The sequence below is a fragment of the Salvelinus fontinalis genome, chromosome 11 (assembly GCF_029448725.1).
Source record: "Salvelinus fontinalis isolate EN_2023a chromosome 11, ASM2944872v1, whole genome shotgun sequence".
Taxonomy (NCBI): domain Eukaryota; kingdom Metazoa; phylum Chordata; class Actinopteri; order Salmoniformes; family Salmonidae; genus Salvelinus; species Salvelinus fontinalis.
The window spans coordinates 10,304,791-10,322,086 of record NC_074675.1 but is presented as its reverse complement, the minus strand read 5'-3'; the positions used below and the strand labels follow the sequence as shown (position 1 = coordinate 10,322,086).

Genomic DNA, 17,296 nt, shown 5'->3' with positions numbered 1-17,296 from the left:
ATTTTCTATTAAGGTATCTTTACTTTTACTCAAGTATGAGAATGTAGTACTTTTTCCACCACTGGTGGAAAGTTAGGAATGGTAACAACAACTGACTCCATACTTCAGGCCGATGCCACAGACCAAGCAGGACCAGTCATTTTCATTGTCATTGCATTGTAAGAGCTTATTCATATCAGATGAACTTCACTTTTTCAACGTTGTGTTGTGTTACAAAGTGGGATTAATATTGATTTAACTGTATTTTTTTGTCAACGATCTACACAAAATCCTCTACAATGTCAAAGTCGGAAAAAATTTCTAAAATGTGCAAATAAAATATGAAAATAAAACACTTATATTGTCACGGCCGTTGAATGAAGTGGACCAAGGTGCAGCGTGGTGAGTGTACATATTCCTTTTTTATTGGAAATACAGACAAAAACGATAAACAATACAAAACAAACCGTGAAGCTTAAGGCTATGTGCCACAAACAAAGTCAACTTCCCACAAAGACCGGTGGGCAAAAGGGCTACCTGTCACGTTCCTGACCTATTTCTGTTAGTTTGTTATATGTGTTAGTTGGTCAGGACGTGAGTTTGGGTGGGCATTCTATGTTTTCTGTTTCTATGTTGGTTTATGGGTTGCCTGGTATGGCTCTTAATTAGAGGCAGGTGTTTGGCGTTCCTCTAATTAAGAGTCATATTTAGGTAGGTGTTTTCACAGTGTTCGTTGTGGGTGATTGTCTCCTGTGTTTGTGTATGTCGTTACGCCACACGGGACTGGTTTCGGTTTGTTTGTTCAGTGTCATTTATGTGTAGGCTTTTTTCCCTGTTCGTGCGTTCTCGTGTGTTATGTGAGTCCGTCGTTCAGATCTGTCTACACCGTTTATTTGTTTTGTTAGTTTATTAGTCAAGTTCGTGTTTTCGTGTTTTTTTTCTTTAATAAATCATGTCTACAAACTCAGCTGTATTTTGGTTCGATCCCTGCTCCTCCTCTTCTGATGAAGAGGAGGAGGAAAGCAGTTACACTACCGAAGTATGGTTCTCAATTAGAGACAATAATAGACAGCTGTCCCTGATTGAGAACCCTACCCGGCCAAAACATAGAAATACAAATAATAGAACATAGAATACCCACCCCAAATCACACCCTGACAAACCAAATAGAGACAAAAAAGGATCTCTAAGGTCAGGGCGTGACATATATCTTGATTAGATAAGTATCCAAAACAATAGAATCACCTTTGGCAGCGATTACAGCTGTGAGTCTTTCTGGGTAAATCTCTAAGAGCTTTCCACACCTGGACTGTGCAACAAAATTCTTCAAGCTCTGTCAAATTTGTTGTTGATCATTGCTAGACAACCATTTTTAGGTCTTGCCATAGATTTTCAAGCAGATTTAACTCAGGAATATTCAATGTCTTCTTGGTAAGCAACTCTTGTTTAGATTTGTTTTAGGTTATTGTCTTGCTGAAAGGTGAATTAATCTCCCAGTGTCTGGTGGAAAGCAGACTGAACCAGGTTTTCCTCTAGGATTTTGCCTGTGCTTAGCTCCATTCCATGATTTTATTTAGCTCCAAAAACTTCACAGTCCTTGACGATTACATGCATACCCATAACATGATGCAGCCACCACTATGTTTGAAAATATGGAGAGTGGTACTCAGTAATGTGCTGTATTGGATTTGACCTGACGTAGATCCGTTTCGGGTCGAAACATTGTCAATAAAGCGGTGAATTGGGAGCTTCAACAGTGTGTGGGCCGTCTTGGATTTGACCTGACGTAGATCCGTTTCGGGTCGAAACATTGTCAATAAAGCGGTGAATTGGGAGCTTCAACAGTGTGTGGGCCATCTTGTTCTTTACTTGTATTGGATTTGCCCCAACATAAGACTTTGTATTCAGGACAAAAAAGTGAATTGCAGATTTACTGTAGTGCCTTGTTGCAACCAGGATGCATGTTTTGGAATATTTTTTATATTGTACAGGCTTCCTTCTTTTCACTCTTTCAATTGGGTTAGTTTTGTTAATTACAATGGTGTTGATCCATCCTTAGTTTTCTCTTATCACAGCCATTCAACTATGTAACTGATTTAACGTCACCATTGGCCTCATGGTGGAATCCCTGAGTGGTTTCCCTCCTCTCCATCAACTGAGTTAGGAAAGTCACTTGTATCTTTGCAGTGACTGGGTGTATTGATACACCATCCAAAGTGTCATTAATAACTTCACCATGCTCAAAGGGATATTCAATGCTTTTTTATTCATTTATACCCATCTACCAATAGGTGCCCTTCTGTGCAAGGCGTTGGAAAATCTTTGTGGTCTTTGTGGTTGAATCTGTGTTTGAAATGCTCTCCTGAGGGACCTTACAGATAATTGTATTTGTGAGGTAGTCATTCAAAAAGTGATGTTAAACACTATTGTGACTTGTTTAGCACATTTTTACTCCTGAACTTATTTAGGTTTGCCATAACAAAGGGTTTGAATACTTATTGATTCAAGACATCTAATCTTTTCATTTTTAAATAATCAGTTAAAAAAAAATACAAATAACCATAATTCCACATTGACATTATTGGGTAGTGTGTAGGCCAGTGACAAAACAATGTACATTTATAACATTTAAAAATCTGACTAACACAACAAAATGTGGGAAAAGTCAAGGAGTGTGAATACTCTCTGAAGGCACTGTAGCTGGTGTGCAAGGTTATAATGTCTTGTCTATTTTCAGTCTATTTTCCTGTTTTACAGCTTTAATTCTTTGGAGCCTGGTGTCATTGTCAGCAAGGAGTGTTCGTACTCAATCGGGACCCAGTTTCAGCTGCTGTCCAATGCTGACACTTCCTCCCAGAGATGGTCTGCTTGTACAAACACAACCTGGACACAACTTGACAAGCATATTGTTTTCAGAGGATCTTTTTTTTTTCATTGTCTCTCACACACACAAAAACATTCCAAAAGGAACACAAAAAAACATGATATTAGGTCAAATAATGTTTATGACAGCATCATAAAAGACCATATACATCAGTTAAAGATTTAGGCTCCTAAAATTAAGGTAGTTGCTAAAATGAATAATCAGGAGATTTCTGTTGTACCTTCCACTCGTACGGTCTTTGTGACCACCTCAAAATGAGTTGAGATCGTATTCTGAGCGTGGCACATAATCTTCTCTGGCTTCACATGGTGCTCGACCGTCATCTCCATCTCACTGCCATGGACAGTGTGACCATCAATGGTCCAGTGGTAGTCACAGGCGGGAGTGCATTTGGCAATGCACTGAAACATGGACTTGAAGCCGACTGCAACAGATTCTGGGCCTATGATGTGGACCTCTGATGGACCAGCTGGTAGGAGACAAAAATTAAAGGAAGAAACGGGTTCAAATATCACTTCCACCAAAACCCCAACATCACTCTTGAATCATCAAATATACACTATATACTATGTAAGGGAATGTGTGTATATTGATAGATGAAGCTATTGATGTGGAGATGGACAATTGCATTACAATTAAATCTCCCAACAACCTACATGTCACAGGTATTTTCCTGGTTGCCATGGCATAGAGCCCAGACACACTGTTGATGGCCTTGCAGTTCAGGGTAACAGAGGTGGCCAACTCTTCGGGAGTTACGATAATCTCGCTCCCCTGTCCCCCGAGCCATCGGCCCTTTATCTTCCAGGTGTAGTTGCAGGAGGGACGGCAGTCGGCGTTACACTGGAAGCTTTGAGGGGCCCCTGGGGTCATCAGGGCAGGGCCTGTGATCGATACGTTGGTTGGTCCAGCTAAAAGGAGGAACACATACACATTTAGATAATAGTCTAGATCCTACAATCAATGTGAATAACGTGAGCAAAATAATTTAATCTAGCACTAATCATGTAATCCAGACATCTTGTCAGTAAATTACAACACATTGAATTATCAATCCATTCCTAATATCAGGTGAAGTGGCATAAAAACCAACAAACCACCCCCGCACCTAAAACCTGCAGTATCTTTGATACTGTAGAGGACCTCCCAGAGTCATCATTCCTTGCAGTGCATGTAAGGTTTAGGGACTCCTCCCATTGGCGAGCTGTGAACAACAGCTTGTTGCCCTGCCAAATCTGCCCGTAGATACTCATTCTGTAGCTGCAGGAGGGAGAGCACTGGGCGGCACAGTCAAAGCTGCGTGGCACGCCCACTTTAACAAAGTCAGGTCCCACAATGGTTAGTTCCAAGGGACCATCTGAAAATTACAGTGCACAATCAGGCAATGTAGGCCTACCGGTTTTAGAATGAAGGATTTATTTGATACAGGGTGTAAATGTATTCTTGTAACAGTTATAAATTACTTCAACGATAATCCAACAAAAGGCCTTCACTTCTGTAGTTAGCTGATAGGTTATAGTACTACCCTACTATCACAGTCATTATTCAAAGTACCCAACATTCCCATCAATGCAGCAATGTGTTCCATCCTGTAATAATTTGGCTTGGCTATTATGTGATGTGGTTTACTTACTGGTACTGCCACTCCCTCCATCAGTGGTCCAAGTTGATCCTGGAAGTTCATAGGAACAGCCACAGTCTATCATCAACACATTATAATGTTTTTCACTATTTTCACCCAAACAAAAGCTGGACCTCTGTAGACATTGAAGGTATATATAGTTACAAAGCTTAACAGTAAGTGTCCAGACCTACTGACTGATATCAAACCGACTTTTGTATCCTCAAAAATAAATGTTCGCAAAATATTATCATAAAACAATGTTGTTATATATATTTTAAATCATATTACCTGCTAGGTACACTAGCAGCAGAAGCAGATTGAGCAGGGTGTGTGTATCCTTCATTGTCTCGCAGCGATGGAGTGAATTGAATGGACACCAGGAAATATGGGACTGTTACAGAGTCAAGTAGTAGAGTGAGAAGGTAAACAAACACATCTTATCAGACAGAACAGACTCGGAGCAAACCTGCCCTGCCCATTTAAACCTGCCCATTTAAAACACATTATTTCTGTAGTGACCATTAAATACACAACAGAACTGACAGCTTTTAGTGTGAACTAACATGTAGAGGGCAGTGTACTGAGGTATAAAATAAGTGGTCTCCAACTCTCCTTCCCTGGTCCTTGGGAGCTGAAGTCAATTCATTCACTATTTGTAATAGACAGAACCAATTGGAGGAAAGATTAGAGACCATATGTGTAGTACGTATGACAAATATAGAAGTGTCGAGAACTTGGTTTCAGGGCATGGCTTTTACCAGAATCTCTTATCGAAAGTCAAATAGAGTGCAATGATGTCATACCTTTTGTTCTTTTAATGTAATTACATTTGACCTCAAAAAGTTGTGTATGAAAGAGACTTTTACTTTAGCTTTAGGAAGCAGACTGAACCACTATGATTTTCCTCTCGGATTTTGCCTGTGCTTGGGTCAATTTCTTTTCTAATTTATCCTGAAAAACTCCCCAGTCTGTAACGATTACAAGCATACCTATAACATGATGCAGCCACCAGTGGTACTCTGTAAATGTATTGGATTTGCCCCAACCATAACACTTTGTATTCAGGACCAAAAGTTAATTGCTTTGTCACATTTATTGCAGTTTTGGAATGTTTGTATTCTGGACAGGCTTCCTTCTTTTCACTCTGTCAATTAGGTTAGTTTTGTGGAGTGACTATAATGTTGTTGATCCATCCTTAGTTTTCTCCTATCACAACCACTAAACTCTATAACTGTTTTAAAGTCACCATTGGGCTCATGGTGAAATCCCTGAGCGGTTTCCTTCCTCTCCGGCAACTAGGTTAGGAAGAACGCCTGTATCTTTGTAGTGACTGGGTGTATTGATACACCATCCAAAATGTAATCAAGGGTATATTCAAGGGTATATTCAAATCTACTAAGGGATGTGAATACTTATGTAAATGAGATATTTCTGTTTTTCCTTTTTTATAGATTTTTTTTTTTTTTTAAACATAATTCCACTATGGGATATTGTGTGTTGTTTGGTGAGAAAAAAAAAAAATTAATACATTTTGAATTCAGTCTGTAACACAACAAAATGTGGAATAATGTGACCGTTGGTGTCACGGATTCCCCCGGTACTACTGCTCATTCCGTTCACCAGCTCCGGAGGTCTACGTCACTGGCCTTCTAGGTGTCACTGAACTGGATCATCACCACCAACCCCGGGCTGTCTTGTCTCATTACGCACACCTGGTTTCCATTCCCCCTGATTAGTATGTGCATATATGTGCCCTCTGTTACCCATTTTCCTTGTCGATCATTGTCCTATGTCCATTGGTCTTGTGAGTACCTCTGCTCTGTTTTATTCCGTTTTTGGTGCTACGTATATTTTTGTGCACTTGGTATTTTTTTAACCTTTATTTAACTAGGCAAGTCAGTTAAGAACAAATTCTTATTTACAATGATGGCCTACACCAGCCAAACCTAGACGACGCTGGGCCAATTGTGACCCACCCTATGGGACTCCCAATCACAGCCAGATGTGATGCAGCCTGAATTTCAAGCAGGGTCTGCTGTGACACCTCTTGCACTGAGATGCAGTGCCTTAGACCACTGCGCCACTCAGGTTTCATCCCGTGAATTATATTAGAGGTTTACACCTCTCTTTGTTTTGGGTCGAGAATTAAAAAACCCTATAACATATTCCTGCGCCTGTCTCCCATCCTTATGCAACGTGACACTTGGCACCGGTGGCTTTGTAGGTGAATGCCTCAACCCAGTAGTGTACTTCAGTTGACCCAGGGTGTAACATGGAAGTCAAAGGTACAAATCCAAAGGACAGCACAGCAGTAAAAACTCCATCTGAAAAGGGACAGAAAATAAATCCATATTAATGTTGGTTAATTTACTACTTTCTCCCTTCATTCAACATTTATTTTGGCAGTTAAGTACTGGAGAGTGGCTAAATCTGTCTTTACAGTAACATGAGGGCACTGATCTTGTTGGTAGTTGATCAGGATTCTCAGACATTTGTAACTGAGGATAATAGTGAAAATGAGTAAAGAAGGTAATGTTTCTTAGGCCTCATCTGACTTATTACAATGTAACTTGTTCCTCAGCCTTGCTCAAATTGAAATGTGTGTTCCTAAGAAATACACTAAATGCCTGAATGTGATTATTCTAAATACTGAAAAAGAAGAGGCCCACCTCCTGTCCTCGTGGTGGTTACTGTGGTAACTGAAACAAAACAATATCAGATGGTATAAGTCAGCAAACATCACTATAAAACAAAAGGTATGGCTGATACTGATTAAGCATCTCTTCAGCACAACAGTTACACTTGGGGCAAAATAATGTTTTCCATAACACATGAAACACATTTCCTACCAGTCACCCCTTTAACCTTATTAACTACATAGATTGGGAAGGACAGAAACGGTGCATCAAAATGCTTGAAGACATGGCTAAAGGTCAATCAGATTTGTGAACATGGTCCCTAGCTGTGTGTTGCCGCTTTCCATGTCTGTTGTCTGTAACTTGTGAGGTGTGGAAACACTTTGTTGCTTTTATGAATTTTGTCTTGCTGCTTTTTGTTCTATGTTGCGCTGCCTGTATGCTACGTCTTGCTTGTCCTATGTTGCTATGTCTGTATGCTATGTCTTGTTCTATGTTGCTATTGTCTATATTGTAATTGTTTTTAATAACCTGCCCAGGGACTACGGTTGAAAATTAGCCGGCTGGCTAAAACCGGCACTTTTACTGAAACGTTGATTAATGTGCACTGTCCCTGTAAAAATAAAATAAACTCAACTCAACTCAAGTCATTACCCCACCCTGCAACTCTATATCCTGCTGGGAAAGACCAATTCGTTGGCACCAGAGCTCTGTTCCAAAATTCACACCATCACACTACTTTGAATGCATGTCAAATTAATTTGTTCATTCTAAGTGGTCTGCTAGTATAGACATGGGAACATAACCATTGGGAATGTTATCCATACGCTACAGTAAATGGATCGAGATGACTGCTCTTATCTGTCATAAGGATGAGAAGCAGAGAGATGTCTGATAAAGGGATTCTCTATGTTTGGCCCTCTGCAGGGAATGTTGTCTCCTCAGACAAGTGATGATATTTTCTACCCTTACATTAGGTAATAATCACATATGTGATTAAATCTACTTACCCAATCACCTGACAGATCAGATATCTCTGGTAAAAGGCAAGAAGGCATAGCTACATACCCGTGACAACATTTTGAAGAATGCAAAGTAGCATCTGTTGCATAATAAACATTACATGAGCCATCTTATCAAGCCAGTAATTTACCACACAAAGTGGCACACTTTTTTGTTGTTGATTCTGTCCATGGAAACATTCTGAAGTTTAAGCCATTCTACATGACTGTAATAAACATTAAATGTACAATGATAAAATAATCTACCCAGTGCAGTAAAATACAGTATTTTATTGTCAATTGAAAATATGAACAATGAAATCGAATGTTTTCTGTCATCTCAAAAACAATAGAACAATATTTCAGGGTGCATTCTAAATGATCTGCATATTCAAATAGCACTTAATGTAAGATAATACAGTTGAAGTCGGAAGTTTACATACACGTAGGTTGGAGTCATTAAAACTCGTTTTTCAACCACTCCACAAATTTCTTGTGAACAAACTATAGTTTTTGCCAAGTCGGTTAGGACATCTACTTTGTGCATGACACAAGTAATTTTTCCAACAATTGTTAACCTGTCTAGCCCCGGGGTTCCGCTAGCGGAACTCCTCCCACATTCCACTGAAAAGGCAGAGCGCGAAATTCAAAAAAATATTTTTATACTTTCACTCATTAACAAGTCCAATACAGCAAATGAAAGATAAACATCTTGTGAATCCAGTCAACATGTCCGATTTTGAAAATGTTTTACAGCGAAAACACCACGTATATTTATGTTAGCTCACCACCAAATACAAAAAAGCACAGACATTTTTCACAGCACAGGTAGCTTGCACATAACCAACCAAACTAACCAAGAACCAACCAAACTAACTAAGAAACAACTTCATCAGATGACAGTCTTATAACATGTCATACAATAAATCTATGTTTTGTTAGAAAAATTTGCATATTTGAGGTATAAATCAGTTTTACATTGCAGCTACCATCACAGCTACCATCAAAAATAGCACCGAAGCAGCCAGAGTAATTATAGAGACCAACGTGAAATACCTAAATACTCATCATAAAACATTTCTGAAAAATACATGGTGTACAGCAAATTAAAGACAAACATCTTGTGAATCCAGCCAATATTTCCAATTTTTTAAGTGTTTTACAGCGAAAACACAATATAACATTATATTAGCTTACTACAATAGCCTACCACACAACCGCATTCATTCATTCAAGGCACGTTAGCGATAGCAATAGGCACGTTAGCGATAGCGAATAAACCAGCAAAATATATTAATTTTTTCACTAACCTTCATAAACTTCATCAGATGACAGTCCTATAACATCATATTACACAATACATATATAGTTTGTTCGAAGATGTGCATATTTAGAGCTGAAATCCGTGGTTATACATTGTGAAAACTTAGCATCTTTTTCCCAGAATGTCCGGATATATTTCTGACACTCACCTATTCTGACCAAATAACTATTCATAAATTTACTAAAAAATACATGTTGTATAAGAAATGATAGATACACTAGTTCTTAATGCAATCGCCGTGTTAGAATTCTAAAAATAACTTCATTACGACATGCAGCTTACGTTATAGCGAGAGAGAGCCCAAAATCTGGGCGCAAACTAAAAGTAAACATGTTCGACAGATATATGAAATAACATCATAAATGGGTCCTACTTTTGATGATCTTCCATCAGAATGTTGTACATTGGGTCCTTTGTCCAGGCAATCGTTGTTTGGTTTTAGAATGGCATTTTTCCCTCTCGAATGAGCAAGCGAAACTAGCCAAGTGGCGCTAAGCTCTCCTTCGTCACCAAACGCAAAGAACGCAACACGCCTAAACTCCCGAAAATTTTTCAATAATCGGATAAAACTATATTGAAAAAACATACTTTACGATGATATTATCACATTTATCAAATAAAATCAAAGCCGGAGATATTAGGCGTCTATAGCGAATGCTTTTCAGAAGCCAATACTGGTGACCTTTATGCGCTTCCTGAACAAAGGAATTCGGGGGTCATGTCATTCCAAGCGCTCTCTTTTGACCATAGAAATACCTAGAAACCCCATTTCACCTCTCACAGCCTATTGACATCTAGTGGAAGGCGTATGAAGTGCATGTATAGTCATACATTTCAAGCAAAATGATAGGCAGGCCCTGGAACAGAGTCTTGATTTCAGATTTTTCACTTTCTGACAGGAAGTTTGCTGCAAAATGAGTTCTGTTTTACTCACAGATATAATTCAAACGGTTTTAGAAACTTGAGAGTGTTTTCTATCCAATAGTAATAATAATATGCATATTGTACGAGCAAGAATAGAGTACGAGGCCGTTTAAATTGGGCACGATTTTTCCCCAAAGTGAAAATAGCGCCCTCTATCCTCAACAGGTTTTAACAGAAAGATTATTTCACTTAAAGTTCACTGTATCACAATTCCAGTCGGTCAGAAGTTCACATACACTAACTTGACTGTGCCAGTGTAACGGATGTGAAATGGCTAGCTAGTTAGCGGGTACGCGCTAGTAGCATTTCAATCAGTTACGTCACTTGCTCTGAGACTTTAAGTAGGGTTGCCCCTTGCTCTGCAAGGGCCGTGGCCTTTGTGGAGCGATGGGTAACGACCGTGCTTCGTGGGCAACCGTTGTTGATGTGTGCAGAGGGTCCCTGGTTCGCGCCCGTGTCGGGGCGAGGGGACGGTTTAAAGTTATACTGTTACATTGATGCTGTTGACCCGGATCACTGGTTGCTGCGGAAAAGGAGGAGGTTGAAAGGGGGATGAGTGTAACGGATGTGAAATGGCTAGCTAGTTAGCGGGTACGCGCTAGTAGCATTTCAATCAGTTACGTCACTTGCTCTGAGACTTTAAGTAGGGTTGCCCCTTGCTCTGCAAGGGCCGCGGCTTTTGTGGAGCGATGGGTAACGACGCTTCGTGGGTGTCAGTTGTTGATGTGTGCAGAGGGTCCCTGGTTCGCGCCCGTGTCGGGGCGAGGGGACGGTTTAAAGTTATACTGTTACACCTTTATTAAACAGCTTGGAAAAGTTCCAGAAAATTATGTTGTGGCTTTAGAAGATTCTGATAGGCTAATTGACATAATTTGAGTCAATTGGAGGTGTAACTGTGGATGTATTTCAAGGCCTACCTTCAAACTCAGTGCCTCTTTGCTTGACATCATGGGAAAAACAAAAGAAATCAGCCAAGACCTCAGAAAGAAAATTGTAGACCTCCACATGTCTGGTTCATCCTTGGGAGCAATTTTCAAACACCTGAAGGTACCACGTTAATCTGTACAAACAATAGTATGCAAGTATAAACACCATGGGACCACGCTGCTGTCATACCACTCAGGAGGAGATGCGTTCTGTCTTCTAGAGATGAACGTACTTTGGTGCGAAAAGTGCAAATCAATCCCAGAACAACAGCAAAGGACCTTGTGAAGATGCTGGAGGAAACAGGTACAAAAGTATCTATATCAACAGTAAAAAGAGTCCTATATCAACATAACCTGAAAGGCCGATCAGCAAGGAAGAAGCCACTGCTCCAAAACCGCCACAAAAAAGCCAGACTACGGTTTGCAACTGCACATGGGGACAAAGATCGTACTTTTTGGAGAAATGTCCTCTGGTCTGATGAAACAAAAATAGAACTGTTTGGCCATAATGACCATCGTTATGTTTGGAGGGAAAAAGAGGAAGCTTGCAACCCGAAGAACACCATCCCAACCGTGAAGCACGGGGGTGGCAGCATCATGTTGTGGGGGTGCTTTGCTGCAGGAGGGACTGGTGCACTTCACAAAATAGATGGCATCACGAGGAAATAAAATTATGTGGATATATTGAAGCAACATCTCAAGACATCAGTCAGGAAGTTAAAGCTTGGTCGCAAATGGGTCTTCCAACTGGACAATGACCCCAAGCATACTTCCAAAGTCGTGGCAAAATGGCTTAAGGACAATAAAGTCAAGGTATTGGAGTGGGCATCACAAAGCCCTGACCTCAATCCTATAGAAAATTTGTGGTCAAAACTGAAAAAGCGTGTGCGAGCAAGGAGGCCTAGAAATCCTGACTCAGTTACACCAGCTCTGTCAGGAGGAATGGGCCAAACTTCACCCAACATATTGCGGGAAGCTTGTGGAAGGCTACCCGAAAAGTTTGACCCAAGTTAAACAATTTAAAGGCAATGCTACCAAATACTAATTGAGTGTATGTAAACTTCTGACCCACTGGGAATGTGATGAAAGAAATAAAATCTTGGCTTGTTTTTCTGTTTGTGGTGTTTCGTTCATTCTTGTGGTGTCTGTTCCTATTTCTGTTTAGTCCTGTTTGTTTGGACTGGGACTTTACGCGCCCTTGTGTGTGTGGCGTGACCGTCTCTCTGGTATTTTTGGAATATTAAATCCACGTCCTTTTGAACTACCCTGCTCTCTGCGCCTGACTCCTTCACTCACCACTTTTGGAATCCTGACAGAAGCCCTTACCAAAGCATGAGTCAGCAGAAGAAGCGACCACCCCTCTTCCATCGATGGAGGAGCGTGTCCTCCATCACACAGCCGTCCTCCATCGGATCGGTTCGGCGATGGACCTGATGTTGGAGAGGATGGAGCAATGGGAGAGGAGTGGTCTCCTGACATCTACCCCAGCTCCCCCACAGACGACGCAACCCACTCCTCCCACGTCATCGTCTGGTTCCGGCGCGTTGTGTCTCGCGCCCCCGAGGGAGTACGATGGAGCGGCGGCTGGGTGCCAGGGTTTTTTGCTCTACCTGGCTACCGTTCATCCGACTCCCTCGGGTGAGGAGAGTGTTAGCCTCCTCATCTCCTGTTTGACGGGTAGAGCCCTGGAATGGGCCAACGCTGTATGGAACGGCCCAGACTCGGCTCGGGACCACTACCCAGAGTTCATCCGCCGTTTTCGGGCCGTATTTGATAACCCTCAGGAGGGCCGAGCGATGGGTGAGCGACTGTTCCACCTCAGACAAGAGACGAGGAGCGCGCAGGACTTCGCCTTGGAGTTCCGGACCTTGGCTGCTGGTGCGGGGTGGAATGACAGGGCCCTGATGGACCACTACCGATGCAGCCTTCGGGAGGACGTCCACCGGGATCTAGCCTTTCGGGACACTCCACTCTCCCTCGACAAGCTTATAGATATGTCGATCCGACTGGACAACCTGCTAGCTGCCCGCGGGCGTTCAGAGGGGGTCCTGTCAGTTCCACCTCCCAGCTCTCCCGCTCCAACTCTGAAGGAGTTGGGAGGAGCTATATCTAGGGGGACCGGTGGAGGAGGCTCCTCCTGCACTTACTGTGGCCGGAGAGGACACACTTCGGACCGGTGCTGGAGGAGTCAGTCAGGGAGTCGAGATGGCAGGCGGAACACTTCTCGGCCACCCCAGGTGAGTAGGCACCACACTCACCCAGAGCTCTCACGCGTCGGGGGTACTGTCACGAATCCCGCCGAAGGTGGTGCCTCTTCCCGTTCGGGCGGCGCTCGGCGGTCGTCGTCGCCGGCCTACTAGCTGCCACCGTTTCATTTAGTTGTGTCTGATTTGTTGCACTTGTTTTGTGTTTAGGTTTGATTGTGGGCTATTTAAACCCAGTTGGCCCGCCGACTTTTGTGCGGGATTGTTTTTCTGTTTGTGGTGTTTCGTTCATTCTTGTGGTGTCTGTTCCTATTTCTGTTTAGTCCTGTTTGTTTGGACTGGGACTTTACACACCCTTGTGTGTGTGGCGTGACCGTCTCTCTGGTATTTTTTGAATATTAAATCCACGTCCTTTTGAACTACCCTGCTCTCTGCGCCTGACTCCTTCACTCATCACTTTTGGAATCCTGACAAAATCACTTGAAGTAACATCAAACCAAATAATTCAGTTAATTTGTCTATGGAATTTTTAACTTTCAGGGGCAGGAACCATCTAAAATGAAGTTGTAAAATACTGAACTTCCCTTTTAACCCGAACACTAACTCTAACCCTAAACCTAACCATAGCAAGCTGTTGCATATCAACAGAGTTGCAGTTGATAGTCTGTTGATGGTTTGAGCCGCTATAGATCCTCTATAGGGGACTATCCAAACAAAGTGTGACCCAATGTTTTAGTAATTATTGTCTGAGAACCATTTGCCGTCCATTACAGTACTGTATAGAGTTTATATCTTGACCAGAAACAAAGCATAATCAGTCATTTAAATGTCAGTGCAGTGAAATAAAACACAATAATTTGATGCAAGTATCTTTAATCATGAATTTCTTTCAAGATTATCAAAAGGCAACAATGGATAAAATAATCTGATCGTAGGTAGAATCAGTTATAGATTCAGCATGATCTTTCGGTCCAGTATTGGTATTTCCAGCGAAGATCTCTGAAAGTACACAAGACAAACTGACATTTTGTTCTTGTTCGTTTTGTTATCAATTCATCCTTTGCTGATATACTTGGAATCTGCTACATTAACTTACAATACCAATGAATAATCGTACTCACTCATGCTTGTTTTCATGGAAGCTTTCAACTGCAATGAGGTAGGAATTTGGTGGGACATTAAAAGTGAAGGCCTCATCAAAACAGTGTACGTTGTTGGTCCACTGGCAGATGTCAGTACAGAAGTTGCTGGCTCCACAGCAGGTAAACTTCCATCTCTGTACAATGGTGAAAATTAGGTTTTAATTATGACAGATTTTTTGTATTGACCTTGCAATTCACATTACGGTAGGGTTGTTCCACAAAAACAGTTCCTCCATCAACCCTGTGTAACTTCTGTGTCATTTCATACCATTTAATCCCAAAATGTCTCCAAGTGTCATCGTCATTGTAAAGCCCTAGTTATTTTTGTTTTATTTGACAAAGTCATTTCCTGAAGATTATTATTTATTTCATGTGATTAGTGATTCATTTACATCTGTGCCTCATTTTAAGGTCAACCCTGTTACATGAACTGAATTTTATTTTTCAAAAGAAACATTGAACATCTAATAGTCAAATTACCAGCTCATTGTTGAGTGACAGCAGGTGAGCTGGTTCTACTCTTTTTGTTTCCTTTCTGGTGTTTTGTGGTGGAAAACTGATTGGGTCGAGCAGAACACGTCAACCCTGTTACCTAAAGATAGACAGGCTGGAATGTTTTAACAATTCATATTTTTTTGTGAAGCCTGCATTCAAATGCCACTCCCTGTTGCAAACAAAAAGCTTCCATTCCCCCTGTCACAAGGAGATTTATGGCTGATTTAAGAAGAAATTATCAGCCCTGTTACTTTATTTGGCACTTAACAGGTCCTGACTTTAGTCATTTTTTTAAATTGAACCTCTTGGGATGGGGAAACTTGCTTTTTACAAAGTTGAACATGTGCTCTTCATGACAGTATGTACAAATGAAGTGAAATCAAATGTTTATTTTGACCAAGTTACACTTCGCAAAAGGCACCAAATTGGTGGAGCGAACCAGTAGCAACATCTTGAAGCTACTCCGTCCATATTGTGCATAGCCAAAACAGAAAATGAGGGTGAGTGTTTTTTACTCTGCACTGCAGCAGTAAAAAACACACTTTGATTTGGAAATCTGTGCTTGTGAGTCAGTGCAGAATTCAGATGCAAAAGATGAGGTTTTGCAAAAGATTGGTTGTAAGGAATGCAAGGAATCACCTCACTATGCGAGAGATGGTTTGCCATGAGGGGCAATTAGCTGTTCTGCCAGCGGAGGTCTGCAACACACAAACAAGTGCACAATAAAATCTGAATTGATTACTGTAGTAATCAGCACCTCCTTCTTTTTTAAAGATTTCTGACCACACACATTGCTTTTTGATTAAAATATTAAGTCCACATTTTGAGTTACTCTGCTACACATATGCTCAGGCTTTAATCCTCAACCTCACACATGACATTAAGCATACCTTTTCCGTTGACCAACACACCAGCAAGAAGCAGGATAAAGACGTTGACTCTCTTTATGGCTTCTCAGAGGCTTGTGAGGGGCCCAAACTAAAATCAGCAAGGTTGATGCTCCATTTATAGACAGACAAGATCTCTGTCCTTGCTGGTGCTTAGGCCACATTCGTGGGTAATCTCAGGGTTTGAGCAGGTGTATTGCAGTCTAAATATATTGCAGTCAATTTATGTTATACTGAAAAAACATATAAACACAACATGCAACAATTTCAACGGTTTTACTGAGTTACAATTCATATAAGGAAATCAGTCAATTGAAATAAATCCATTAGGCCCTAATCTATGGATTTCACATCATTGGGCGGGGGCGAAGCGAATCAGAATTTTTTTTTCCGCACAAAAGGGCTTTATTACAGACATAAATACTCCTCAGTTTCATCAGCTGTCTGGGTGGCTGGTCTCAGACTATCTGGCAGGTGAAGAAGCCGGATGTGGAGTTCCTGGGCTGACGTGGTTTCATGTGGTCTGCGGTTGTGAGGCCGGTTGGACGTACTGCTAAATTCTCTAAAACAATGTTGGAGGTGGCTTATGGTAGAGAAATTAACATAAAATTATCTGGCAACAGCTATGGTAGACATTCCTGCAGTCAGCAAGCCAATTGCACTCTCCCTCAAAACTTGAGACATCTGTGGCATTGTGTTGTGTGACAAAACTGCACATTTTAGAGTGGCCTTTTATTGTCCTAAGCACAAGGTGCATTTGTGTAATGATCATGCTGTTTCATCATTTATAGCCAGCAGCATACCACCCTGCATATAACTGCTTGCTTGCTTCTGAAGCTAAGTAGTGTTGGTCATGGTCAGTCCCTGGATGCGAGACCAGATGCTGCTGGAAGTGGTGTTGGAGGGCCAGTAGGAGGCACTCTTTCCTCTGGTCTAAATAATATCCCAGGGCACTGCCCTGTGTAGGTTGCTGTCTTTCGGATGGGACGTTAAACAGGTGTCCTGACTCTCTGAGGTCATTAAAGATCCCATGGCACTTATCTTAAGAGTAGGAGTGTTAACCCCAGTGTCCTGGCTAAATTCCCAATCTGGCCCTCAAACCATCACGGTCACTTAATAATCCCCAGTTTACAACTGGCTCATTCATCCCCCTCCTCTCCCCTGTAACTATTCCCCAGGTTGTTGCTGTAAATGAGAATGTGTTCTCAGTCAACTTACCTGGTAAAATAATGGATAAAAAATCATCTTCTTGATATGCCACACCTGTCAG

General features: G+C 41.4%; 1 protein-coding gene across 1 annotated transcript; it reads right to left on the bottom strand.

Moving 5' to 3' along the window:
* Window positions 1–2,685: 2,685 nt before the first annotated feature.
* Window positions 2,686–4,830, bottom strand: LOC129866047 (uncharacterized). Its single transcript, XM_055939178.1, has 5 exons — window positions 4,776–4,830; window positions 4,497–4,535; window positions 3,972–4,220; window positions 3,520–3,774; window positions 2,686–3,332 (listed from the first exon to the last, which is right to left on the bottom strand). The coding sequence occupies exons 1-5, from the start codon at window positions 4,828–4,830 to the stop codon at window positions 3,064–3,066; spliced, it is 867 nt and encodes a 288-aa protein (XP_055795153.1). The 3' UTR covers window positions 2,686–3,063.
* Window positions 4,831–17,296: the final 12,466 nt, after the last annotated feature.